We start from the raw sequence: 27166 nt of genomic DNA, 5'->3' as shown, positions 1-27166 counted from the left end.
TGTCCTCCTCCATCTCCCCTCATATAGTGGCCTCCTGTCCTCCTCCATCTCCCCTCATATAGTGACCTCCTGTCCTCCTCCATCTCCCCTCATATAGTGGCCTCCTGTCCTCTTCCATCTCCATAGTATAGCTAGTCAGATTCCCGCATGTCAGTTTGGGTCTGTGGAGGGGCAGAGTGATCAGTGAGTAAACATACTGGGGATCATTTACTAAGGGTCCGAACGCGCACTTTCGTCGGGTTTCCCGAATATTTCCATTTTGCGCCGAATTGCCCCGGGATTTTGGGACACGCGATCAGATTTTGGCGCATCAGCAGCGGCTTGCACGCGACAGAAATCGGGGGGCGGGACGTCGGACAACCTGACGGATTCAGACAAAACGCAGAATTTAAAAAAGGTTTTGTGTCGCAAGATCAAGCACTCACATGCACCAGGAAGAAGCAGGTGAACTCCGGCTGACCTCGGCGCAGCATCGACACAGGAAGGAACTCGGACGCACGATCTTAGTGAATCGTGCCGGACCCGAATCCACGTCGGACAACACACTGCGGGATCGCGACAGGACCGGGTAAGTAAATCTGCCCTACTAAACTCTAAACTGCCCTACTAAACTACTAAATAGAGTTCAGCCAACCAGTGGTAGATATTCAGATAAAAGGATGCTGAACCCATTAATGAAATAAGTGGCAGGGCCCCATGACGTGTGCCCTGGGAGCCCACCCTATAATCCAGCCGGCTAGGGTTCATACACAATGCACATGCCTTCATGTGTCCCTTTCACATAATTTTGCTTTCCATTGCTTTCTCTCTCTGTCTCTGTCTTAATTAAGTAATGATGTCTAATAACATGGCATATTTACAGAAAGCAGCATGCCCACAGCTAGGGTGTGTTCACATGGCTGGTAGTGTGCTGCACAGCTTGTGGTTGTAAGAACATGAGATTCAACCATATTGAGAAACTGTAGCAATTTTTTGTAAAATATGTGTGCTTTTTGAGCAATTAAATTGCCCAAATTTAACATCTTTAAAATAGGCAAGGATAACATGACCTGTAAGCATTGGAATTGACGGTGGCAGTGGAGGAAAATTCTGTTCCTTGTGGAGGCAATGACCCTTACGTATACAGCAAGTTCAAATGAATGGAACCAGTTCGAAAGATAAAAGAATAACTTTTTTTATGATAAATAGTGTGTAAACAACTAATATGGCAACTGAGTGATGACATAGCTCGTGTAGTCAGAATACAGTCCAAAAAATAACAAGAAAAACCACAGTGTTTGTAATACAACTGCTTTAGTGTATCGATGGTCTATGTAGTCTATGGCTGGCGTAATAACTTTATAGTCCACATCCTGTGTATTTAGTCCATTACTTTATCCTCAATAAAAATCAGAATATGTGGCCTCTGTGGTGGCTCTTGATATAACCTGGCTCTGGCGGCCAGTAGCAGGTCGTACTGGTGAGTGATAACCCGAGAAGCCACGGAAGTCCAAGGGTGAAGCACTGTTCTGTTTCTCAGCATCCGGCTCCTCTTCTTCATTGACTCCATATGGTGTAAGATCATGGATGTAAAATTGTCTCACAGGTTCTCCTATAATTCCAATACTGTTTGAAAAAAAGAGGAGTCAGATTTTGGAATTGTTCTCTTGTCTCATCTTGTCTGCAGATTTTTGGCTCGTTTACAGACCACTCCTCGCAGGTTACAGTTACCATTGAGAGCCACTGCCCTGTTTCTATCAAACATTTTATGATATATTTTGTAGTGCAACATTTTCTTCCTGCTTTGCAAGATTTGAATGAAAAGTTCTGCATTTGCCCTGTGTTAAAGGGGTTGTAAAACATGTCTGCTTTCTTCCAATAACAGCTCCTCTCCTGACAATAGGTAGTGCGTGGTAATGCTACCACGTATCTCTATACAGCTGAGCTGCAATACCAGCACAGACCATGGTCAGGAGAGGCACTGTTTTTGGAAGAAAAAGCTATGTTTTTCAACATCCGAAAAAAACCCTTTTTGTGCCCCAGTCTTCCATTTGTTTGACCTCTATACCTTCCAGTGTTTGCTGCCTAATTATGCAGTATATCATCTGTGTAGCTGAATGCACTACCACATTTAAGGAGTATACTATGTATGGGGACTGTTACCCGTTTTTTCTTTCTTTTTGGGAGATTAATATGTTTAATATCTTTGAACTGAGTGCATTATCCCTTTAGTGTAATGTCATTGCATGCATTATCTATGTACAGTGACATCACTACATGCAATATCACACTACTGTGACATCACTGCATGTTTTATCCCTGTACTGTGACATAACTATAGTTATTATCTCTGTACTGTACTGTATCTCTGTATCACTGCGTTTATCTCAGTACTGTGACATCACTGTATTTCTTATTCCTTTACTGCATTAGTGTCTGCCATCACTAGGCTTGCTATCTCAGTACTGTGACATCACTGAGTTTCTTTTCCCGGTACTGTGACATCACTGTGTGTATACCCTGAACTCTGACATCACTGTCTTTATTATCCCTGTACTGTGACATCACTGTGTTAAATACCTCAGAACTGTGACATCACTGTGTGTATTGTCTTGGTACTGTGACATCACTGTGTGCATAATCTCACTATTCTGTCATAACTGTGTTTATCATCTCAGTACTGTGACAAAGCTGTGTGCTTTATTCCTCCACTATAATATAACTGTATTAAAACATGTATTGTGATAACTATCACTCATTGTGGATTTTTCCAGTTTTGAAATCCGTGAAATCCCGTAGCCAGGAGAAAGATTGGGCATGTCCTATCTTTCTCCCGAATACGGCGCTGTGCGCCATATATCACTATGGAGAGGGGCTCATCCCCTCCTCCTCTCCCTGGCAACGACGTGTGCCCGCCGTGCTATGGTACGGCGGGCAACCGTCGTGTGAATATAGCCTAAATCGTTCTCCTCATGAAATGATTGGGAGGCTGCATTGTATTCACTCAGAATATGTACATAATGGCTATTGTATATTGAAATAGAGAGAAGGACCACATTGGTGGAAAAGAAGAAATAAGTAGGAAAGAATATTTAAGGTGCCTTATTCCAGTTCATGGGATTAAATACTGCAGGCACAAGACGACTATCATGTATTGCAGAAATTTTATTTTTAATAATATAATTATCTGGAGATTGGGAAATCAGGAAAGTCTGTATAATACATATGCAGGATCCAAAGAGTCATTTTGGATATATTCACCTAACGCCCAGATACTAATGCAAATGACATTAAATTTAAAGGAACTCTCCAGTCAAAGATGATTTATTGAATTATACCATGTGCAGGGCCTGAAGGGAGGAGCAGGATTCTAGGTTCTAGCAAGGTTCTAGGAATACAATGAAAATGAGTCTTGCTCCTCCCCTCAGGCCCTGCACCATGCATTATTTAATGAATTAGCCTTGACAGGAGTGTCCCTTTAAGACATTTAATAAAAAGTTAGTGGAAATGGACTTTCTGTTTATGTAAAAAGGGAGTGAGGGATTGGAGCTTCCCGACTCAAGGCACTAATGGTGGCTGCATACATCTGATACAAGCAAGAACCAAAAAAAAGCTGCAGTAAGGGGAGGTAAATAAAGATCTTCTCACCAGTTTGGGATTGTGTATTCCAGAAGATCTTCCATATCCAGTTCATCAGAGCCTTTTGGGTGAAGTGCATGTTGATTGAACAGGTATTGCGATCTTTCCTTGGGTGTTGGAATTAAGGAGCTAAGAACAGGGGAGCGCTGGGTGATCATTTTCTTTATGGGAGGACGTTTGACTTTAGGTTTCCTGCGCAGAAAAAAATATTCTGTTTCAAATTCAATTTACGATAAAATACAACAATCAAAGGAGTTATACAATATGACTTGGTCTGCCATACATGTTCGAGTACATCTAATGCATCCAGGGTACAGGCAGTCCCCGGGTTACATACAAGATAGGGTCTGTAGGTTTGTTCTTAAGTTGAATTTGTATGTAAGTCGGAACTGTATATTTTATCATTGTAATCCCAGATAGAACTTTTTTGGTCTCTGTGACAATTGGATTTTAAAAATGTTGGATTGTCATAAGAATCAATATTAACACTAAAGCTTCATTACAGACACATTTGATAACTTTACATCTGATCATTATAGCCTAGGACTAAAGCACAATAAATTACCAACATCCAGAGGTCCGTTTGTAACTAGGGGTCGTATGTAAGTCGAGTGTTCTTAAGTAGGGGACCGCCTGTATTGCTATCCAGGAGACACCCATTTCACATTGAAGTTGATGAAATTTAGATGAGGAGTTGGACAAAGTAATTTGTACATGATGTGCAGGGAATAGCAGCATGCTCATCCATGTGTAGGTATACTCTATTAATGTTAATGGAGATGACATGTGTTATATAAAAAGAGTCAACCATCATTTTTTGAAATCCAAAACAGCAATGTTAGTAGCAGTCTTGGAAAGCTGTTTTATCATATATTTCTACCTAAAGTCTCTAATGATCTCCTCACTGCTAAATCCAAAGGTGACTATTCTCTCCTCATTCTTCTGGATCGATGGGCACAGTTCGATACTATGGACCACCAGCTCCTCCTCAGGATGCTTCGCTCCATTGGCCTGAAGGACACTGCACTCTCTTGGTTTTCTTCCTATCTTTCTGACCTAGCTTTCTGATCTTCCTCTCTCTGTTCCGCTTCCTTAGGGCTCAGGGCCCATCGGACAAACCATCAGCAGATTTGGTTTCCAGGATCATGTCTATACTGATAATACCCAGCCCTATACTTCTACAAGTAACATAACCCCTGCCTTACTCCAGAACAGTCGTGACTGTCTCTCTACTGTCTCTAATATCATGTCCTCTCTCTTCTTCTTGAAATCTTTCTAAGACTGACCTTCTTGTCCTTCCACGATCTACTAAGAGAGTCTATCCTAACCTCTTCATCTCGGTCTGACCATTCCTTTTTGCTTTTTGCACTCAGTTTAACGGGCGTACGCCACAATTATGTAGGACTTTCCCTTCGTCATAATGCAGCCGCGACACACGCCACAAACACTTCATAAATACAAGTGCAAGTAATTTATGTGCAAACTACTGCACAAAACTGGAGCCAGTTTGATAAATGTGCCCCATTATGTATATAAATCCTTTTACTGATGCGTGCATCTATCTAGAGATAATTTATTAATGTCATTAATCACAACATAAATCGGAGCCTGCGGTGTCATACCTGGAGTACAGGGTGCGGCTCCTATGTTATTTATACAGCTGCAGACAGTATTCTCTGTACAGTGCAAACTATCCCATCCTTATTACAAATTTATTATAATATACTATGTGATTAGCATTAAATGCAAAAATGTTGTTTCTTTAGGGACTGGGCAGGGCCAACAGCAGGATCTATCTATCTATCTATCTATCTATCTATCTATCTATCTATCTATCTATCTATCTATCTATATCATATCTATCTATCCATCTATCTCCTATCTATCTATCTCATATCAATCTATCTATCTTTCTATCTATCTTTCTCATATCTATCTATCTATATATCTATCTATCTATTATCTATTATCTATCTAATCTTCTATCTCAGCAATATAGATGAGGGATAGGGGTATACTAAAAACATAGATCAAATGATGAGGCTGAATTTACTAAAAACTGATTCTGTCTATCTCTAGAGTATATATATATATATATATATATATATATATATATATATACATATATATATATATATATATATATATATATATATATTCTAGTCACTACAGATACAAATACATGTTGGCACCATTGATCAGTCTTACACAATGCGTCCTGTACCTGTCATCGGCATAGGTAGCCATTTTCTTCTTACTCCCAGACAGGTTTCTGCTTGGCATGGTATCTTTCAGCCTCAAGGCAGGATTAAAATTATTGGTGCGCAATATTCTGCCAACCTCCTCTTGAATGGCTTCCAGTTTCTTGCGCCTGAACACCACCCAGGCAACTTGAATGCAGAAACTATATAAACACTGCAGGGGAACAGATACAGCAAATTTAAGATTTGTAACGCTACGGAATTTGATGGTGCTATATAAATAGAAGATACATGTCTTGATTTTGTGGGGGACCCACACATCCTACAAAGGGGGCTCTAAAGGTCCTATTATACAGGCCAATTCAAACTATAGGAACATGGGGGACAAGTCTAATAGTGGCTGCTAGATGTAGGTAAACTCGAACTTACCAATGTATGCAATTTCTTTTTTACCTGTGGCCACATGTTGCTATGTAGATTACCATCCTCCAATGTGCCATTCTCACTGAATGGAGAGCGGGCAATATGAGGGGGAAGTAACTGAATGAGAAACGGAACTAACGGATTGGGGGGGGGGGCGTAAAGCATGAGGAGGCTAACTGAATGAAGAGGGTGAAGGACATGAGGGGGTGCTAGCTGAATGAAGAGGGTGAAGGACATGAGGGGGTGCTAACTGAATGAAGAGGGTGAAGGACATGAGGGGGTGCTAACTGAATGAATGCTTTTACTTCTATAAACCATAATTGACTGGACTGCCTCCACAGTTTATGACAAACCTTCAGATTGTGACAACTGTCTGGGCAAGCATGAGATTTTGTTCCCCTTTTTGCCCTTGGCACAGGACCTCAACTGCACAACAGCAAATACTGCCCTGACAAAATGTACAACCCATTATTTATGATCTGGCATGGCATCAGGTTGGATGATATAATTATACCTTTCTCACAGCATGAAGAATGCTCCTTTTTTAGGCTGAAATAGATCATTAGTAATTACTAATATTTTATGCTGATAGTTGTACCTCAAAGAATCGGCGGTCTCTCAGTGTAGCTGAAGCTCTGCCTCTGTAAAACAAATTCACAAAATTATTTTTTTCATTCCTATGAATTCCATATTATATACAAAGCCGTACAAGACACGAGTTTAAAATATCACATTAAAACCCAATAAATGTTATGTTAATAAACAGCCAGACTAGGATTTTCATTTTGAATGTCTATATCCAACCTGCTTGGTGACACAATGGAAAGTTGTCCAAACCCAACCATTACTTCATGGATGTCCTATTCTTAGAATTCTGCAACCTTCAGTTCCTCTGATACATCTCCTAGAGGTTTATGAACTTCTATGGACAGTTGGGTGATGCGTTGTGCATCTGCATGCATCACTTTGATGTGGAGAATGGAGAATCTAAATTTGTTCCTAAATATTCTAGGAAAAACACCAAAGAAATGAGGGATTGCAGATTTCTAAGTGTTATTTGTTAATTAATAAGTAGGCAAGTTAAAGTCTCCATACATTATAAAATTGTATATTTTAAAATGCAATATGACTGTAATGTATGACAACTTTACTGTGTGTAAGACATATTGCTGCTTAAATTCTACAATGTTCTTAAATGAATAGAAAAAACTTTTCCTAATTTTTCATTCCCCCATAGGATCTCTGGTAGCAGCCGCAGCAACTCCAATGGCTCTGTTGTGAAGCCATGTTGTGGGCACGTTACCAATTACTGGCAAAGCTGAGATCATTGTATGACAAGTTCCTCGTCTGGAGTTCATTGAGGAGGTAGGAAAGTGGCCTGCCAACAGACTTCGCAACAAAACAGGCAAAGCTACGGTGGGGATACTGGAGAACCCGAAACAGAAAAGTAAGGAAGATTTTTCTGCGTTGTGTGATTTGTTGTTTTCAGTTTCTAGCAGTTTTCCCCTCTGCAGTCTCTATCTGTAATTTAAATTGTCTCTGGTCTAGTGGATGGGGACATAGCTGCTATGACTCACTCCTCTTACTCCCTGTGTTCCTGTGTAATCTGACACATTATAGAACTTCTGTTCATCTTGCTAGCAAGATTTAACTCAGCTTTCAGAGTGAAAAGCAGATTATGAAGGAAAAAAGGGGTCAAAAAAGAGAGAAAAAAACAAAGTTTCTTGTATTGACTAGTAAAATTTATTCATGCAAAGTTTATTGAATAGATATGTGAGTTTGTAAAAATCATGTGCGGGACTCTGTAGGGGAAATTATTAAAGGGCACCTACCACCACAAATCTACCTATAAAGGTAGATCGGGTGGTAGGTGGATCAATAGGACGTGAGGATAGCCCTTTTAAGGGCTAATCCTCACGTCCCTGCAATGATTTGAAAACTTTTATTGCCCCAATATTAAAATTTTCTTATGCGGCTACTGGGGCGTAGAGTAGCCGCATCTGAGGTTACACGAGGCGGCTACTCCACGCCCCGGTAGCCTCTTTTCTCCTCCTACCAAAAATCTTCGGCGCGCAGCTACGAGGAGCTGCGCGCCCTCGTCCGGCACATCTGCTGTCTGCGCATGCGCAGAACAGCAGGCCCGCGCCTGTGCAGCTCCGACTCCGTAGCAGTGACCGCGCAGGCGCGGGCCTGCTGTTCTGCGCATGCGCAGACAGCAGATGTGCCGGACGAGGGCGCGCAGCTCCTCGTAGCTGCGCGCCGAAGATTTTTGGTAGGAGGAGAAAAGAGGCTACCGGGGCGTGGAGTAGCCGCCTCGTGTAACCTCAGATGCGGCTACTCCACGCCCCAGTAGCCGCATAAGAAAATTTTAATATTGGGGCAATAAAAGTTTTCAAAACATTGCGGGGACGTCCTATTGATCCACCTACCACCCGATCTACCTTTATAGGTAGTTTCGTGGTGGTAGGTTCCCTTTAAAGGGGTATGAACATCTGATACATAAACCCATGATGCTATAAATAAATGAATGTAACAAAACTTAATGTCATTAGTCACAAAATGGAGCTTAAATAGTTTGATTTTATGATTCACAAAATTTTATGGCCTCTCTAAAGTTATCACCAAGATGGCTACCACTGGAAACTACAAGTCCCAAGATCCTTTAGTTCTCAGTAACTCCTCCTACCTCTTATGCTCTGCTCCCAGTGATGATATTACAGGTTCTCTTGCACTGTTACCATAGTAATGACATGTAACTGCCTTCACCACAACACTGGCCATACTGGATGCACTGCAACCAACTGACTACAGCCAAACATAGCGGTGATCACATGACCTGCCCAGGCAGCTGCAGGACTTGTGATGTGGACTTGTGACCAGCGGCCATCTTCTGTCCTGTGTATGCTGTGCAACAGACCGTGTGGAGGAAATTAATGGACTGATTAAAGGGCCAGTAACATTTTAATTCTCCATCACAGTGTATGTCATCAGCATTTTTCTGCTAACGGGAGCAAAATTTTAAATAAAAACTAATTACATATTAGCTTATATTTTAAGGACCCATTTATATATGAATTATGCTGATTCCTGGAATAGCCCTTTAAGGGTTTTGAGCCTGTGTTTTGTCTGGCAATCCCATGGCTTTTTAATTTTCAAGTGTTAGCCTCCCAAAAATCTCAGTTTTCTGACCCTCACTGCTTTTTTTTTGTGTCGCAATTTATGTGCGCAGCTTTTATTTCCAAAACATTTACTGCACTTCTAATCTCCCTACATTTATTTTTTGCACACATTTAGAGAACAAAAAAAACCCGAATCTATCAACTTTTAATCCCCTCTTTGAATGTGGAGCGTCATTTCTGATTTCTTCTTGTGATGCGCCACATACATTAAGGTGATGCACAACAATGTAAAATCCCAGTGCAAAACACCACTGAAGTCGTGAGCCAGAAAACAGACCTTGCGTCACAATTTGATACTTTCCCCCAATATGCCAGTGGTGTTCAAGATTTTCATGGATACACCATAGAATCTAGGAGATCACATAATTGTGATACTTAGATGAGTGAACTCAGTGTGAAGAAGTATTTTAAGATATTAGCAATTTGAAGCTGTGATGGTATAAACACATCTTTCACTTTCACAGGGTAGTAGCTTATCATCCATTCTTCCCATTAGCTGTTTGCAGCATGCTCCCATTCAATGGAGACCCAGAAAAATAGTAATATTTCATATGATGTAATGAGTCCCTGCTTCCTTATTGAACACCAGTGCCGAACTGTAATCATGATCACAACAGGGAAGAAGGGACTCCATATATGATTATGATGCGGAAAGGCTGTTGTCGGTCCATTAAAATCACACAACCACCACACGGTCATTAATTCAAGGACAGACCGTGATCATATGTTTTAGCCCTTAACGTTATGTTCCCATACTACCACATAAAGGATCCCCCACTATTAGTATTTAATATAGACAAAAAGTAAAGTTATATTGGGTGAAGACGCATCAGTCACACCTTGCACCTGGTGTCTGAGGAGGCCAAAAAACTAAGAATTATGAATGGCAAGTGAAGGACCCTGTTAAGCTGGGTTAACATCTCATTTAATATATGTGTTGAGCGTATAAGGAAGGAAAGCTGGCACTGGAGGCAGCAATACCGCATCCGTTCTGGCCTCCTCTGAGTGCATATATTGTTCAGCAGGAGGGAGAACGCTCCAAACATTGGCAGTCAGTCACTAGCTATGGTGATGTTCACTCTCCCCTATTCAGGGGGTTGGAGGAGGCACCAGGCAATGTATCCCACTATATAATTCCACTGCATCAGGATACGTCTGTGCCATACCTTGCAATGGCGAATCTTCCAAACGTATCCTTACAACTTTCATAAAGTTCTTCCTCTGAATGCAGAAACTACAAAGCATACTATGAAGAGATCTGTTGGGGCCTGCTTCAGTAAAACTGCTGAGTAAAAACACTTCAGCAAAAACAACTCTTTAATAAATTGTTCCAATGAAGTTTTTTTTCTACAAAGGTTTTCATGTAAGTAAAAGTAAACCTCTCGAAACAACGAATAGCATCGCTACCCAACGCTTGTCCTCGGATGATCCCAGTTTGGCCAGTGAACAAGTATGTAAATAGTTAACAAACACTGGTGAGCAAAATGGCAGTAAAATCAGTTCTGCCTGAGCTAAGAAATAGTATTCCTCCCCTCACTTCACTGGAAAATGCACAGGCTCAGATGGCTGGAAGCAAAATGGAGTGTACAAAATTAACAAAAGATGTTGAGTAGTTACAGAATGACTCATGTATTTAAAGGGCAATACCATAAAAATAAAAGACAACATGAATGTTTATCTACTCTGGAGCCCTAGGGCTTGTGTGTCCACAGCTTTGTTGCGGATCCATACAGAAATACAATAGGGCTGCCATAAATGTTGGCACATGGCCTCTACTGCACCATCCTAGCTCCATTTTTTTCTAATTTTGTACTCTATGTACATTTTCCTTTTACACTACAATAGTATCAAGGAGCGGCATGTCTCTGTGCAACAATGTAAGTGCATAAGCCTCTCTGCACATAAATAAACGGGCATAAAAATCTATCCTCGCTGTATTGTTAGCGGTCTGTGTCATTAGCAGGACCTGCTTTGAGTTGTGAGACTCGACTAGATGGCTCATACACATGGCTGTCTAAACCACGGCCTTGTGTATGAGCCTATAGAAAAGGTTTTGTCCGTGTTCTCATACTCTTTATGATCATCGGATTTATAAAGTCAGACAGGGCTTATACTACACAAATGCACTGCCAACTTTTTCAGAATTACAAAAAATAATGGGGCTCATTTACTTACCCGATCCAGTTGCGATTCAGCGGCGCGTTCTCCGACGAGGATTCGGGTTCTGCCGAGATTCACTAAGGTCTGTGTGTCCGATGTCCACCAGGTCTCGCTGCTGCGCTGAGGTCTGCCGGAGTTCACCTTCTTCTCTTCGGTGCATGTAAGTGCGTGTCAAGCGACACAAATTCTTTTTTAAATACCACGTTTTATCCGAATCCGTTGGGTTTTCCGACAGCCCCCCCCCCCGATTTCCGTCTCGTTTAAGCCAGCGCCAATGCAACACAATCCGATCGTGTGCGCCAAAAAAACGGGGCAATTCAGGGAAAAACGTCGCAAATCGGTAATATTCGGGAAACCCGGCGATTCGGCCCCCTTGTAAATGAGCCCCAATATGTCACTTAACTCATTGCATAAATTTGTTTCTGTTATGGTGTTGCTAATGAGGATACATAGAATCACAAATATATCAAATCATATCCTACTTTCCACATGCCAGGTGATGTTGTTTGTCCATTCCCTCTCCAAGTACAAGTACTGAGTACTTAAAAGCAAGATGCTTCATGGCGTCTTCTATGGTCTTATTGAGAACTGCCATCTCCTCTTCTTCCAGAACTTTTGGTCTCCTATTAACACAGGTAATCAGCAGAATTATTTTACATAAAATTGGTAAAAGGGATTTTCTGGGTAAAATATATTTATGACGCATCCATAGGATGGTTAACACATGGCATCCCTGACGATAGCAGCGGTTCTAGGAAAAGCCATTACACACCCACAGCTATCACTGATAAACATACATGCCCACTAATCTCATATTTAGGACATTTATTTAGGACCCTTATTTACTTACAGTTGTTGGACTGTTCATTGTTTTCAGGATTGCACGGCTTGGTCAGGTATTTAACAGGTGTCTGCGCTGGGATTTTGTCCCACGCGATCAGTTTTTGGCGCATCGGCACTGGCTTTCATGCTACACAAATTGAGGGGTGTGCCGTCGGACGATCCGAATCATTTGGACTGAGGGCGGGAGTTAACTTTCAAATTGTGTCGCAAACCAACGCACTTACATGCACCGGGAAGAAGAAGGTGAACTCCATAGCGACACATGCAGGGTATTGGGCGCACCATCTTAGTGAATCGCAACACAGTGCATTATCGTTAGACATTGCACTTTCGGTGAACTCTGCTGACGGGTAAGTAAATGTGCCCCAATATGTATAGGCCAAAAATATGTTTTGCTAAAAGAACTGATTTAACATTATGTATTTTGTCCATAGCCTGTATGAGATTCCATATCCTTATTCACGATTCAACAGACCTACAATCACACAGAACGGGGGGATTTACTAATTCTGGCGCAAACTTGACTGTCGGCATCGGAGATCAGCCTCCGGAAAGCACAGCCCCATGTTTTAAAGTGGAGCCATAAAAATGCCAACATCAATGATCAAGCTGTGCGCCAAAATCTTACATGGACTGCTCCTTAATTTTGCCCTCTGACCGTTATTTTCCCGGTCTATTGTGCGCCAAAAATTGCGCCTAAAAATGTTGATAAAATACACATAAATGTGACACATAGGGGCAGATTTATCAAGCTGTCTGAAAGTCAGAATATTTCTAGTTGCCCATGGCAACCAATCACAGCTCTCCTTTGAAATATTCATGAGCACTGGTAAAATGAAAGCTGAGCTGCAATTGGTTGCCATGGGCGACTACAAATATTCTGACTTTCAGACACTTGATAAATCTGCCCCATAGCGTGTAAAAGTTAGGCAACACCCACTCACGCCAAAAAAAGACAAACTCATCCCAGGCGCAGATACATAATCACTTTTACTGCTTCAGAAAAGCTAAGATTTGTGTCCGTCTTTGGATAACCCAATAATACAATATTTTGTAACTTTTTTGGTATCCATAATTGTACTTTTCTACAAATACATCTCTCACATAAATGCACTTACGGCAATAAAGATTTGGGCTGTTTGCCACGTGACTGTTTCACTAAGAAGCAATGCAAGTAGTTGATCATAGCCATGAGGAAATCATCAAGTTGTTGAGATCTAAATAAAAATAAAATAAACCGTTTATATTAAAACATTGAAATGATTTACTTTATTAAAGAAGTAATTAGTAGTCTTACATATTTCCACATATGACAAATTTGATCAGGGTCCTGAATCAAACATAATGGGGCAGATTTACTTACCCGGTCCGTTCGCGATCCAGCGGCGCATTCTCTGCGGTGGATTCGGGTCTGGCCAGGATTCATCAAGGTAGTTCCTCCGCTGTCCACCAGGTGGACAGCCGAGTTCACCGGGCCGGACCAAGTGAAGGTAAGCGCGTCCCAAGCGACACTTTTATTGTTTAAAATGCGGCGGTTTTTCCGAATCCGTCAGGTTTTCGCTCGACCACGCCCCCCAATTTCCGTCGCGCGCATGCCGGCGCCGATGCACCAAAATCCGATCGCGTGCGTCAAAATCCCGGGGCAATACAGGGAAAATTGGCGCAAATCGGAAATATTCGGGTAACATGTCGGGAAAACGCGAATCGGGCCCTTAGTAAATGACCCCCAATAAGTAGGAACACAAAATCATTAGTCCTGGGAGTAAGAGGCAAGGCAACCTTGATCCAACTGCTGGCATCAATGTAGATGCAAATCTCTGGAACCTATGCACATGACAGCATTGAGCTCTTTGTATCATTGATACAGTGCTGGGAACAATGGAAAAATCATATTCCGTGTGATGCACTAACACATATTGGAGTAAATGGATACAATGGGGGGGGATTTATCAATGTGTCCAAGGTTCCGTCAGTTTAGTGGAGGAAAACCCTAGTCATTTTCTGCGCCAGATTTATCACTGTGTTAATGAATCGGGTGCAGGATAATAAGACTGTCGGTTTTCAGTTTAGACCTACTTTAAAGTGGTCTAAACTCTGCAACACAATTTTTGGCGCACGGAACATTAAAATAGGCCAAGTCCCCTTTTAGACCAAGTCACGCCCCTTTTCTGAAGGCCACGCCCCCTCAGTCTGACAAGTCGGAAAATGGCTAAAAACAGGTCTCAAAAGCCTTGATAAATGTGGTGTAAGGCTTTTCACACTGTTGTTTTGGCGCAAAACCCCCAGGTAGATAATGTTCAGGGGCTGTACACATATTTAGGAGTAGCGGAGAAACAAATTTCAGTGTTACTGACTCCATCAATCATTACGTTTTCCCAATAATTTTTTATTTTAATTTTTCATTTGTGGATCTGGCATACCTGAGAATGTTGGAAAATCCAAAAGTCAAGCAAAGTCGTTCTTGTTCATCTATCATGTTTAAAGCAACTCCTACAAGACAGTGAATACATACATAAGATTGTTTAAGATTTATCATTTACCTAGAATCTGATACCAAAACTCTGTTCTTAGGATAGAATAACAACTAACTAAGCCACAGGAACTCATACAGAGAATAGTTAGTAAAAGAGAAGGCTCCATCCACTTTATTGTGGTTGTGTCCAGGTACTGCAGCTCAAGGTACTGTAAATTTTAATACTGTTTGTTTTTGTATACCCCTGCTAAAAAGTATTAAGTAAGGTTTCTTTCCTCTAAAAAAAAACAATCATTAAGGGTCTATCATATATTTCCGTTCAGCGTGTCTTTGGTGGTGTCATGCATTCTTCATGTCCTTCACAGCTAAGCATGGTAATGGTCAGATGTAATCCAATCTCATTGTTCTCCAGCTAGCTTCAGATGCTTTCCAGGCAAGTTCATTGTTATAGATAATACACGAGCTGTAACTACATTGCCTGCCATCTTTTACACTCTTTAGACTCAAATGTGGAACTCTAACTTCTGCATCCTTCACACCTAAACGCTAAGAATTCTGCACATATGATATGAAGGACACTTACTTTTGACATCTTCTAGAGTCACAAATTCATGTTGTGTCTTCTTCTGTTTAGGAGATGTAGTATTTCTGTCAGTGGTGCTTCTCTCGGGGGATTTAGATCCAGGACCCCAGCGAAGGGAAGTGTCAGATCGTCTTTAACCATAAGAGATTATATTTAACTGATACCTTATTTTTAGTGCAAAAATAGAAAATTTGCAATAGTCCTCAATTAATACTAAGGTATAAACAAATATTAAGGTTCAGGAGGGGAAATTTATCATATCTTTTATGGCAGGTGCGAGAAAAAAAAAAAGATTTAAGTTGCTGGTTTAGGTCAAGGCCTCTTTCACACTTGCGTTGCAGATCACGTCAGAGTCTGATCAGGGCCGATATACACTCACCGGCCACTTTATTAGGTACACCATGCTAGTAATGGGTTGAACCCCCTTTTGCATTCAGAACTGCCTCAATTCTTCGTGGCATAGATTCAACAAGGTGCTGGAAGCATTCCTCAGAGATTTTGGTCCATATTGACATGATGGCATCACACAGTTGCCGCAGATTTGTCGGCTGCACATCCATGATGCGAATCTCCCGTTCCACTACATCCCAAAGATGCTCTATTGGATTGAGATCTGGTGACAGTGGAGGCCATTTGAGTACAGTGACCTCATTGTCATGTTCAAGAAACCAGTCTGAGATGATTCCAGCTTTATGACATGGCGCATTATCCTGCTGAAAGTAGCCATCAGATGTTGGGTACATCGTGGTCATAAAGGGATGGACATGGTCAGCAACAATACTCAGGTAGGCTGTGGCATTGCAACGATGCTCAATTGGTACCAAGGGGCCCAAAGAGTGCCAAGAAAATATTCCCCACACCATGACACCACCACCACCAGCCTGAACCGTTGATACAAGGCAGGATGGATCCATGCTTTCATGTCGTTGACGCCAATTTCTGACCCTACCATCCGAATGTTGCAGCAGAAATCCAGACTCATCAGACCAGGCAACGTTTTTCCAATCTTCTACTGTCCAATTTCGATGAGCTTGTGCAAATTGTAGCCTCAGTTTCCTGTTCTTAGCTGAAAGGATTGGCACCCGGTGTGGTCTTCTGCTGCTGTAGCCCATCTGCCTCAAAGTTCGATGTACTGTGCGTTCAGAGATGCTCTTCTGCCTACCTTGGTTGCAACGGGTGGCGATTTGAGTCACTGTTGCCTTTCTATCAGCACGAACCAGTCTGCCCATTCTCCTCTGACCTCTGGCATCAACAAGGCATTTATGCCCACAGAACTGCCGCTCACTGGATGTTTTTTTCTTTTTTGGACCATTCTCTGTAAACCCTAGAGATGGTTGTGCGTGAAAATCCCAGTAGATCAGCAGTTTCTGAAATACTCAGACCAGCCCTTCTGGCACCAACAACCATGCCACGTTCAAAGGCACTCAAATCACCTTTCTTCCCCATACTAATGCTCGGTTTGAACTGCAGGAGATTGTCTTGACCATGTCTACATGCCTAATTGCACTGAGTTGCCGCCATGTGATTGGCTGATTAGAAATTAAGTGTTAACGAGCAGTTGGACAGGTGTACCTAATAAAGTGGCCGGTGAGTGTACGTCCCCCATAGACGGCAATGGGCACGCGGCGCCCTATGGGAGCAGTACGGTGCCGCACACGTGCGACACCGTACCGCTCCGTACCCCGTGAAAAAATAGGACATGTCATATTTCTTCAGGGCATACGGCGCCGTGCGCCATGTATCCCTATGGAGAGGGGCGGGGGTGAACAGCGCTCTCCCCCTCCTTCTCTCCCCGCACGCTGCCGTGTGCCCGCAGTGCTACGGTACGGCGGGCACCGGTCGTGTGAATCCAGCCTAAGGCTACATTCACACTGCCGTATGGGCGACGTATATACGGCCGATATACGTCCCCCATAGAAGGCAATGGTCGCACGGCACCCAACGGGAGCAGTACGGTGCAGCACACGTGCGGCACCGTACTGCTCCGTACCCCATAGAAAGATAGGACATGTCCTATCTTCATCTGGAATACAGCGCCGTGCGCCATATATTCCTATGGAGAGGGGCGGGGGTGACCGGCGCTCTCCCCCTCCTCCTCTCCCCGCCGTAGTACAGCGGGCAACAGCAGTGTGCATGTAGCCTTACTCTGTTTAAAACCTGCCTTTTTTAAAATCCTATGAGATGATGGCCTAAATATGGACTATTGTGGTCTGACAAGGCCAGCTAAGCTGCTATAAATCTAAGACTTGCAAGCCAGGATCTATCAGTGCCAAGATATTATCATACTGTAAATTCTCCAATGTTCCAGTCACTGCAACTAAATAGATGTGGATAACAGAAGACAGATCGGAACATGTGTTCCAACAGATTATTTGCTATGCAAAAAACAAGCGAGAGCCAGTGTATACAGGAATAAGGCTGCTATTGTTCAGCTCCGACCACAGGAAAGATGCTATAAGAGAGCGTCATTTCTAGAGAAACAGGCAGCATTACTGATCTCACAGTGCCCGTCAGATAATTATACAGATATTACATATAAAGCATAAAGAACTCTATTTTATCAGCAATTATGTGAAATCCTAGTTGGAAACATTTATTAATTTTGCCGCAGGGTAGAGCTGGAACTGTGGTATATTTTCCAGTGGGATTTAAGTTTGTGGTGCAAGGGATTAATGAATTGGCACACGGACTAAAAGGTTTACGACCCCCTAAACTAGCTTTCAGCTGCTCTTTTTCTTTGCCACAAATTGCAACAAAAAAACGTGTCGGAAAAATCAAAGAACCAGAAAACAGTTTGATTCACAAGTGGCACCAAAATTTGGAGTTCAAAAATAGAACAAGTCGAGAGTCGGGAATGTGACGGGATTGTGTCGCACTCGATTGGATTTTGGCGCAGCTTTGCTGGCTTTCATGCGTCAGAAATCGGGGGGTGGACCATCGGACGATCCAACTGATTTGGACTGAGAGTGAGATTTAACTTTCAAATTGTGTCGTAAGACAATGCACTTACATGCACCAGGAAGAAGAAGGTGAACTCCGGCGCACCTGAGCAGGGAAGCGACACATGCAGGATATCGGGGGCGCGATCTTATTGAATCGCGGCACAGTGCATTATCGGCAGATAATACACTTTCGGGGAACTCGAGTTGACGGATAAGTAAATGTGCCGCATTGTTAAAATTTGCCCTTATGTTGGCTACTCTAGTTATGGCTGATGGCGGTTCATCCTAAAGTCTCTACCCAGGCTGTGTTTTGGCGCATGTTAGGCATACGTTCACATCACATTCATTATAATTGTTTAATTGTACCTGCTACACCAACTCCCCTGACTGCTACTGCTATGTGTTCACTTTTTTTACCTTGTAAATTCAAGTGTTTTCGTCTCCTCTTTCCAGTACCATTTTCTTGGAGTAGCTTTTGTTATCTGTAAGGAAAATAGTAAAAAAACAATATGTCACACGAAAAAAAAACATTTACTGACAACTAAACAGGATATTCTCTAACCAACGGCAAATACAAATTGTCAGTAAATGGTCTGTTACTTTTCAACTTTGCATAAATCAGTAGTACGAGAGGATTTAAGTAACTTTGTAATAAATCTTTCAACACTTTTCATCCTCCTTTCCTCCTTATTTGTTTTTCACACTGAAATTTACCACTGAATTCTCTCTTGCAAGTAACAAGACAGAAGTTCTGTGGAGGAAGGAGGGGAGCAGTCAGTCTCCTATCTTGCAAATCTCTGGCAGCTTATGTCTGCAGAAAGGAGAAAGAGCTAGCACAGCAGAAAAGAGACAATGATAATGATGACACAGTGACTTGGACGCCCCCATGACCCCATTCAGTTTGCTGGCAGGAATGCAGGTATATTTTTATCAACTTTTAAAAGTGGAACAGTTACTGTAATTTTAAAAGCAGAATCAGAACTCAATAAAAAATGGCAACCTGTCATTAGATGAAAATGTGAAATCCTGATGACAGGTTCCCTTTCAAGCACGTCAATTACATCTTCCAAAATTGTATGGATGGAGCAGCTACAAGGATGTCACAGATGACTTGGCAACTGTAGCTTTTGACCACCCCAAGTTTTAACATAACTTTTGTGTGGTAAAAATGTTAGACCAATTTCTTATTTCTCATCCTCACAAGTTAGATTTGTACCTGGAGACTGTATGTGGCATTACAATACTGCCTACCAATGAGACTTCTGCTGCTCGTAACTAAACTTCATGTATGGGACTGATATGTGACTGTATGGTGTTTTTTTTCTACTTATTCACTGTACAGAATATTATTTTTGCAGTGTATTGTGGTGACAGCACTTTTTTAAGTAACTGTATATAACTATTTTATGATCACACAGTATGGAGCCTATTATAACATGCTATTGTTATATTGACATTGAATGACTGTACAACATATTAAGGGGGCATTTAAATGTAAGATACCATACAGTACATCATCCAATCCTAAGGCCACCTATAAGGCCACCTATAAGACCTATAAGAACAAAGCATATATAGATTTACAAATTATCAGCAATTTAACTAAAGGCCTATATCCCTACTAGTTGTCCAAGTTATGAAAACTGACCTTACATATATCAGTTACCAACCGTTTATTAATACCCAAATCAGCACAACAGATGTTAAGACTGATATAGGAGAACGCACCTTTATATTACCTGCATATGAAGGTTGCAGAAATTGTCTGTGAAAATAGACATTAATTAAAATATCTGTTTTTCACAGCTGATTTGCGTCAGTCTGGCATCTGTTCGTCACAGATCCTCATAAACTAACTATAGCCTGTGAGTGATCCGTTAAACTGCTTCTGACTAGGACATGCTCTTCTGTTTAATGGATTGGTTGCATAGACTGTAAGAATAACGGCTGTGGATACTGATCTATTAAAAGAAATCTACCATCAGAAGTAGATCTGGTAGATTCCTCGTGGCTGCCTCTGCCCTAACCTTTAATTTAATAATCATGGAACCTAAATTGTTAGAAACTTTATTTTAGTAATATGTAAAGGACCTGGAGTAAACCCATGCAAACACGGAGAGAACATACTGATGGCATACAGATCCTAAAAGTTAGCCATGGAATCACTAACCCACATTTATTAACCCCTTAACGCTGAAGCCACTTTTCACCTTCCTGACACGGCCCATTTTTTAAAATCTGACATGTGTCTATTTAAGTGGTTATAACTTTGGAACGCTTTAACATATCCAGTTGATTTTGAGATTGTTTTTTCGTGACACATTGTACTTCATGCTGGTTGAGAAATTTAATCAATATATTTAGTATTTATTTATGAAATAAATGGAAATTTGGCAAAAATTTTGAAAAAAACAATGTTTTCCAAATTCAAAATTTTCTACTTTTTGGAAAGTTGGTCATATCACTAAAATAACTTGATAACTAACATTTTCCATATGTCTGCTTTAACTTGGCATAATTTTTCAAACATCTTTTCCTTTTTTTAGGATGCTAGGAGGCTTATAACTTTAGGTGCAATTTTTCAGATTTTCACGAAAATCATCAAAACCTACTTTTGGAGGGTCAATTTAGTTAGAAGTGACTTTATAAGGCCCACATGACAGAAACCCCCCACAAATGACACCATTTTAGAAACTACACCCCTCAAAATATTCAAAACAACCTTTGGGAATTTTGTTTTCATGAGCGTGAAAGATAAATGAAAGAGAAATGTAATTTTATCTTACTATAGATTCATTGAACACTAAAATTTGCACCTTCACAATGGGTTAAAAAGGAAAATGCATTTTACAATGTTGAGGGCAATTCCTCTTGAGTATGCCAATACCCATTTTGTCACTGTACCCTGCTGTACGGGCACAGGGGGGCACTTGGTATGGAAAGAGCGTTGTTTCGTTTTTGCAGGGCAAAAAGGCTGAAAAAGTTTTCATGTGTCAGGATGCATTTGGAGAGCCATAATGGTACCAAAACAGAGAAAAGCCCCAACATGAGACACCATTTTGGAAAGTACACCCCTTGGAGAGTTTAGCAACGTGTAATTTGTGTATTTTCCCCAACAGGTGTTTGATTCAATTAGGCCCCAAAAGGGAAAAAAGGTGAAAATTTTCTCAAAAAAGTCACTTTTACCCCACATTTTTGTAAGCCACCAGGGATAAAAGATGAAACAACCCCATGAATGTGTAAAACTATTTCTCCTAAGCACAGAACTGCACCACTTTTGCATATAAAGTGTTGTATGGGTACACAGTAGGGCTCAGAAGGGAAAGAGGGGCTTTGGCCTTTTAGAAGCCAGATTTGACAATAATCCTTTACATGTGTCAGGATGCATTTGGATAGCCCTAGTGGTACCAAAACAGAGGGGAACCCAAGTGTCACCATTTTGGAAAGTGCACCCTTTGGAGAATTCAGCAAGGTGTAATATGTGTATGTTCCCCTACAGGTGTTTGCTTCAATTAGGTCCCTAAAAGGAAAAAGGTGAACATTTTCCCAAAAAAGTCACTTTTACGGCTAATTTTTGTATCCCATAAGGCATTAAAGATGAAACAACCCCAAAAAATGTGTACTAGCATTTCTCCCGCAGTGAAGCTCAGAAGGGAAAGAGGGGCGTTGGCCTTTTAGAAGCCAAATTTGACAGACATCCTTTACATGTGTCAGGATGCATTTAGAGAGCCGTAGTGGTACCAAAACAGAGCGGAACCCCAACAAGTATCACCATTTTGGAAAGCACACCCCTTAGAGAATTTAGCAAGGTGTAATATGTGTATTTGTCCATAAAGGTGTTTGATTTAATTAGCACTTAAATAGATAAAAGGTGAACATTTTCCTATAAAGGTCATTTTACTCCTAATTTTATATAGCCACAAGGGATAAAAAAATGTAATAACCCCCCAAAATGTGTAAACCTATTTCTCTCGAGTGTAGAAGTACCCCACATGTATATATAAAATGTTGTATGGGCGCACAGTAAAAGGAAAGGGGAATGTTTGCCTTTTAGAAGCCAAATTTGACAGAAATGTTTGACATGCATTTGGAGAACCCTAGTGGTATAAAACAGATAAGAATCCGAAAAGTGACCCTAATTTTTGAACACACACCCCTTAGAGAATTTTGCAATGTGTAATATATGTATTTGCCCCTACAGGTGAATGATCCAATTAGGCCCGAATCATTAAAAAGGTGAAAATTTTCCTATAAATGTCACTTTACCCCTAATTTATGTAAGCCACAAGGGATAATATATTAAATAACCCCAAAAAAGCTGTAAAACTATTTCTCCCGAGTGTAGAAGTACCCCACATGTGCATATAAAATGCTTTATGGGCGCACAGTAGAGGAAAAGAGGGATGTTTGTCTTTTAGAGGCCAAATTTGTAAGAAATCCTTCACATGTGTCAGGATGCATTTGGAGAGCCGTAGTGGTACCAAAACAGAGGAAAACTCGAAAAGCGACCCTAATTGTTGAATGTACACCCCTTGGGGAATATAGCAAGGTGTAATATGTGGTGTAGGGTAATACACGTGGTGAAATGAGCATTTGAACATATAGGTGATGTGCAATGGAGTCCAAGATGGAAATTGCAATTATTTCTGGAAAGTTCAGTGCCCGTTATGTGGCGCCCCTTATGAAATAATGGAGGGGTTTAGGGAGCAACGGGACATAACAGTTGTTACAATTATTCATTTTACCTAAATGAATTCACAACAGGTTGGGCGTGAATTGTGAATGTGTTGTGTATAAGGAGGTAGAATATACCAGGGGACCAACTAAACTTTTGTCACTCTGGAGTTGTCGCAGGTCTCTTAGTAGTATATAGTGTCCATCCTAACTCCTCTTTTGGAACAGACTCTTTATTGAGTCCTACCATTAGAAGCAGCAGAATTCACCGGGAAAATGCTGTCCTGGCAAAACACAGGAACATCTAAACCAGAGGTACTGGGGCCCGTCCTGTCCCAATATTAGTTTCCTAATATCTTCCTCTTGAAAACGGAGAAATGATACGGCAGGACCTGCACATTGGAACAGCTCGTAAGAGTTGTACAGCATCATCTGTACAATGTGCACGGCCGGCGCTTTTGTACCATATCTTCGTTTTAGTAGGGAAATTATCACCAAGTGTTACTCTTATTCACCCTAGCGATGCCCATTGTGACGAATATTGCTGCTTTTGGCTGGACCAAATCGACCAGCAAATAGCGGCAAACATGGACAGAGGGGGGAAACAAAACCCCTCTGGACCGCAAGGCAAAATTGGTGGCTGTCAGGAACAGCCGCCACCCTGCCCCGATCACCGTGTCTACAGACATGGTGATCGGTATTACTGACGTCATAAGTAAATTCGCTTCTATTGGCTCATCTGAATTGATGAGCCAATAGCAGCGATAATAAACTGGGGGTGTGTGGGGGGGACGTAACCCTTCTGGTCCATGGGGCAGGATGGATGGCTGTGAGGAACAGCCGCCGTCTTACCCCGATCAGTGAACAGCCGCCGTCTTACCCTGACCGGTGTTGGCAAGTCACTACCCGCCGCACCGTTCTATAACAACGCTCGTTGGGAATAGGCTATACAATCTTTATTTCTTTTTTAAGCAATTTAGACAAATAAGGGCTTATTTTTTGCGAGGCGAGATGCACTGTAAAAAAAACCTTAATTTTAGTGGGTTTTTAGCTTATTGAAGAAATTTTATTAACTTTTTACGTGTGGAGGAAAATAAAATCATCAATTCTTGTTTGGGATTTTTAGCATTTTTTTGGGGGGGGGGTGTTCACTGTAGCATAACAATAATATATTATCTTTATTCTACGGATAACTACGATTACGGTGATACCTCATTTATATAGTTTTATTTTTATTTGTCCAATTTTATTGAAGGAAAACTAGAATAGAAAAAATTGCATTTGTTTTAGTATTGCCATTTTTATAGTGGCATAATTATAGTATTTTTTGGTTTACGGAGCTGGTTGTAAGCTTATTTTTTGCGTGACAAGTTGCTCTTTTTATTGGTATCATTTTGGTGCTTGTAACTTTTTCGGATCACTTTTTAGAACATTTTATGTAAAGCAATTTGATAAAAAGTTTTAATTTTTGGCAAGTTTTTGGGGTTTTTTTTTTTACCACGTTCACCGAGCGGGTCCAATTATGATTAGGATTTATTGTACAGATTGTTACGGACGCGGCGATACCAAATAAGTGCGGTTTTTTCGTGATTTAGTGTTTTTTATACTTTATTACTTGTGTAAAGGGAAATGTGGTGTTTGGGGGGACTTTCACTTTCTTTTATTATTTATTTTTATTGTAAAAAAACTTTATTTATTTATTTTTCCTTTTTTTACAGTTAATGACATCTAAGCTTGAACAAGTGATCTTCTGATCACTTGTTCAAGCTTTTTTACAGGTTACACAGTGCAATACAGATGTATTGCACTGTGTAATGTAAGACACTGAGCATGCTGCATATGCCCAGTGTCTTACAGCCGGGCCCTGTCAGAAGGCAGGGACCCGGCACCGGGATGAAGATCTCGCAGCCCCGGGCACCGGTAGTCCCGGGGCTGCGATCGGAGGAGCGGACCCCCCCGGTAAGCGCCGCGGGGGGTCCGATTCAGCTTAAATAATCTTTAAATGCTTCTAACACGCCCCGGTCAGCGCGACCGCGGCGTGTCAGGGGTTAACACCCGCGATCGGAGAAATCTCCGATCGCGGGTGTTAGAGGCGGGTGTCAGCTATAACATATAGCCGACACCCGCAGCTTCTGGCGCCGGCTCCGTTCAGGAGCCGGCGCCAGAAGCTTGACGTAATAGTACTGCATTTTGCGGGAACGCACCTCCCGCGATGCAGTACTATTACGTCAAATGTCGGGAAGGGGTTAAAGCATTTTGCCAGTTTTGTCTGATTTTGCACTGAAAATAATGTGCAATCTTCTTGCACATGTATTTATAAAGTGTCTGCGCCAGTTTTGTGTCCTAAAAAAACTGAAAAAATGTGCACCTAAGGGGCATGTTAGTGCTTAGTCGGAGTTTGCTTACAAACATACATTTATTATTGATGTTCGCCACAATTATATCTGCACCACAACTGTACAGCAAAAAAAAATAATAATAAAACACTCCAAGAGCAGTGCAGAGTCACCAGATTAATGAAGACCGTGCAGCAGTTATGATTAATCTGGGGCAATCCCCCACACTCCACAGACAGACTACACATAGTACAGTTTGTACTCATTTTTATAAATCTGGACCATTGTTTGTGAATAGCACATGTATAATAGCATGCAGGCTTCCAGAGTGCTGATCATGTACTCAAAGGGGAACATTTATCATTTGTTTTCCTGCTGCATTATGGTTTTTGGTGACAAAAAAAAAGAAATTACTGTCAATAAGAAGCATGGGGCAATTCTTGCCACTTGCACATCAAAGCACATCGGGGTTGATTTACTAAGGGTCTGCACACCGCACTATCATCGGAAATATCCGAAGATTTCCGTATATGCCATGCATTCAGAAGGGCTTTTTGCCGCACACGATCAGATTTTGGCGCCTCTGGGCCGGCTTGCACACGACACAAATCGGGGCGCGGGCCGTCAGACGATCCGACAGATTCGGACAACGTGCAGGATTTAACATGTCAAATTGTGTCGCAAGACATGCACTCACATACACCGGGAAGAAGAAGGTGAGCTTCAGCGGACCTCAACTGGGAAGCGACACATGCAGGATATCGGGCGCACGATCTTAGTGAATCGCGCCAGACTTCATCCTTGTCGGACATTCTGGATCGGGGATCGCGACAGGAGCCGGTAAGTAAATGTGCTCCATTGTGACAAATTTATTATCAATGAGCAAGGCTGTGCAAGGCCGGCTTTCTGAACTTTTTTTTCATTTTTTCTCAACTTTTTTTCCCTGTCACATAAAAGAATTGCATAGAAACTCTTGCCCACCTGCTGTGTAGAATGAAATAAAAACCCTAATGTGTTTAAAACTGTGATTTATATGTAACAACTTAAAAAAACACACTGCTTAGCAGAGGGACAAACAGACAAAGCCACTATAATAAATCTGACTAAAATAAATGCCTAAATGATAAATGTTCGCCATTGAGTAAAACAAAAAAAGGGTTTGGTAAAGTGCAGAAAGCATCAGGAATAAACCCAGGCCAACACTACAGAAATAACACATGAAATATACTTATTAGCATTGATAGTAGCAGTACTAAAATTTGCGTCATAACTGTAGATTGTAGGTCCATCCAGCGTCTGTGTATCCCAGCTGATTTGTATACTTACCTGCTCCATGGTTTGTCCCCAGACCACACTGTACTACGCTCAGTGTTTATTACAACCAGTGTGTTACTAGGTAACTCTGCCATTGTGACACATAGAGAGGGCAGGGCGGCAGGCGGGGAGGGGGCAGCAGCACACAGACTTGGCTACAGCAGAGCGCACAGGGATTAGATACAGCTCTGGGTAGAGTCTGATGTTAGTTTAGGATATAAACAGGAAATTAAAAGCGTTGTAAGGAACAAACTGTCTCGAAATAAAATGTTTGAGCTGTAAACCAGTGCTCAGACTGAGTTAATGGTAACTTTCCACACTGAGCCCTTTCATCTCAGGGAAATGCTGTTCATTAGCAGTCACCACTCCCTGTAGATTAGAAAAGTTACTAATTCCCACTATATGGATAATGTGATCATC

General features: G+C 41.5%; 1 protein-coding gene across 2 annotated transcripts; it reads right to left on the bottom strand.

Moving 5' to 3' along the window:
- Positions 1 to 1158: 1158 nt before the first annotated feature.
- On the bottom strand, positions 1159 to 26820 carry PPP1R36 (protein phosphatase 1 regulatory subunit 36). 2 transcript variants are annotated; one of them, XM_072115862.1, is made up of 10 exons: positions 26759 to 26820; positions 18840 to 18904; positions 15481 to 15611; positions 14845 to 14914; positions 13543 to 13641; positions 12064 to 12204; positions 6841 to 6883; positions 5843 to 6033; positions 3628 to 3810; positions 1159 to 1605 (listed from the first exon to the last, which is right to left on the bottom strand). In XM_072115862.1, exons 1-10 carry the CDS (start codon positions 26765 to 26767, stop codon positions 1380 to 1382), a joined length of 1158 nt encoding a protein of 385 aa, XP_071971963.1. In that variant the 5' UTR covers positions 26768 to 26820; the 3' UTR covers positions 1159 to 1379. The 2 variants fall into 2 exon arrangements, with proteins under 2 accessions (XP_071971963.1, XP_071971962.1); XM_072115861.1 differs by lacking the exon at positions 26759 to 26820 and adding an exon at positions 20162 to 20325.
- Between the last annotated feature and the right edge of the window lie 346 nt (positions 26821 to 27166).

The sequence above is a fragment of the Engystomops pustulosus genome, chromosome 7 (assembly GCF_040894005.1).
Source record: "Engystomops pustulosus chromosome 7, aEngPut4.maternal, whole genome shotgun sequence".
NCBI lineage: Eukaryota > Metazoa > Chordata > Amphibia > Anura > Leptodactylidae > Engystomops > Engystomops pustulosus.
This window is presented reverse-complemented; position numbering and strand designations above follow the sequence as displayed.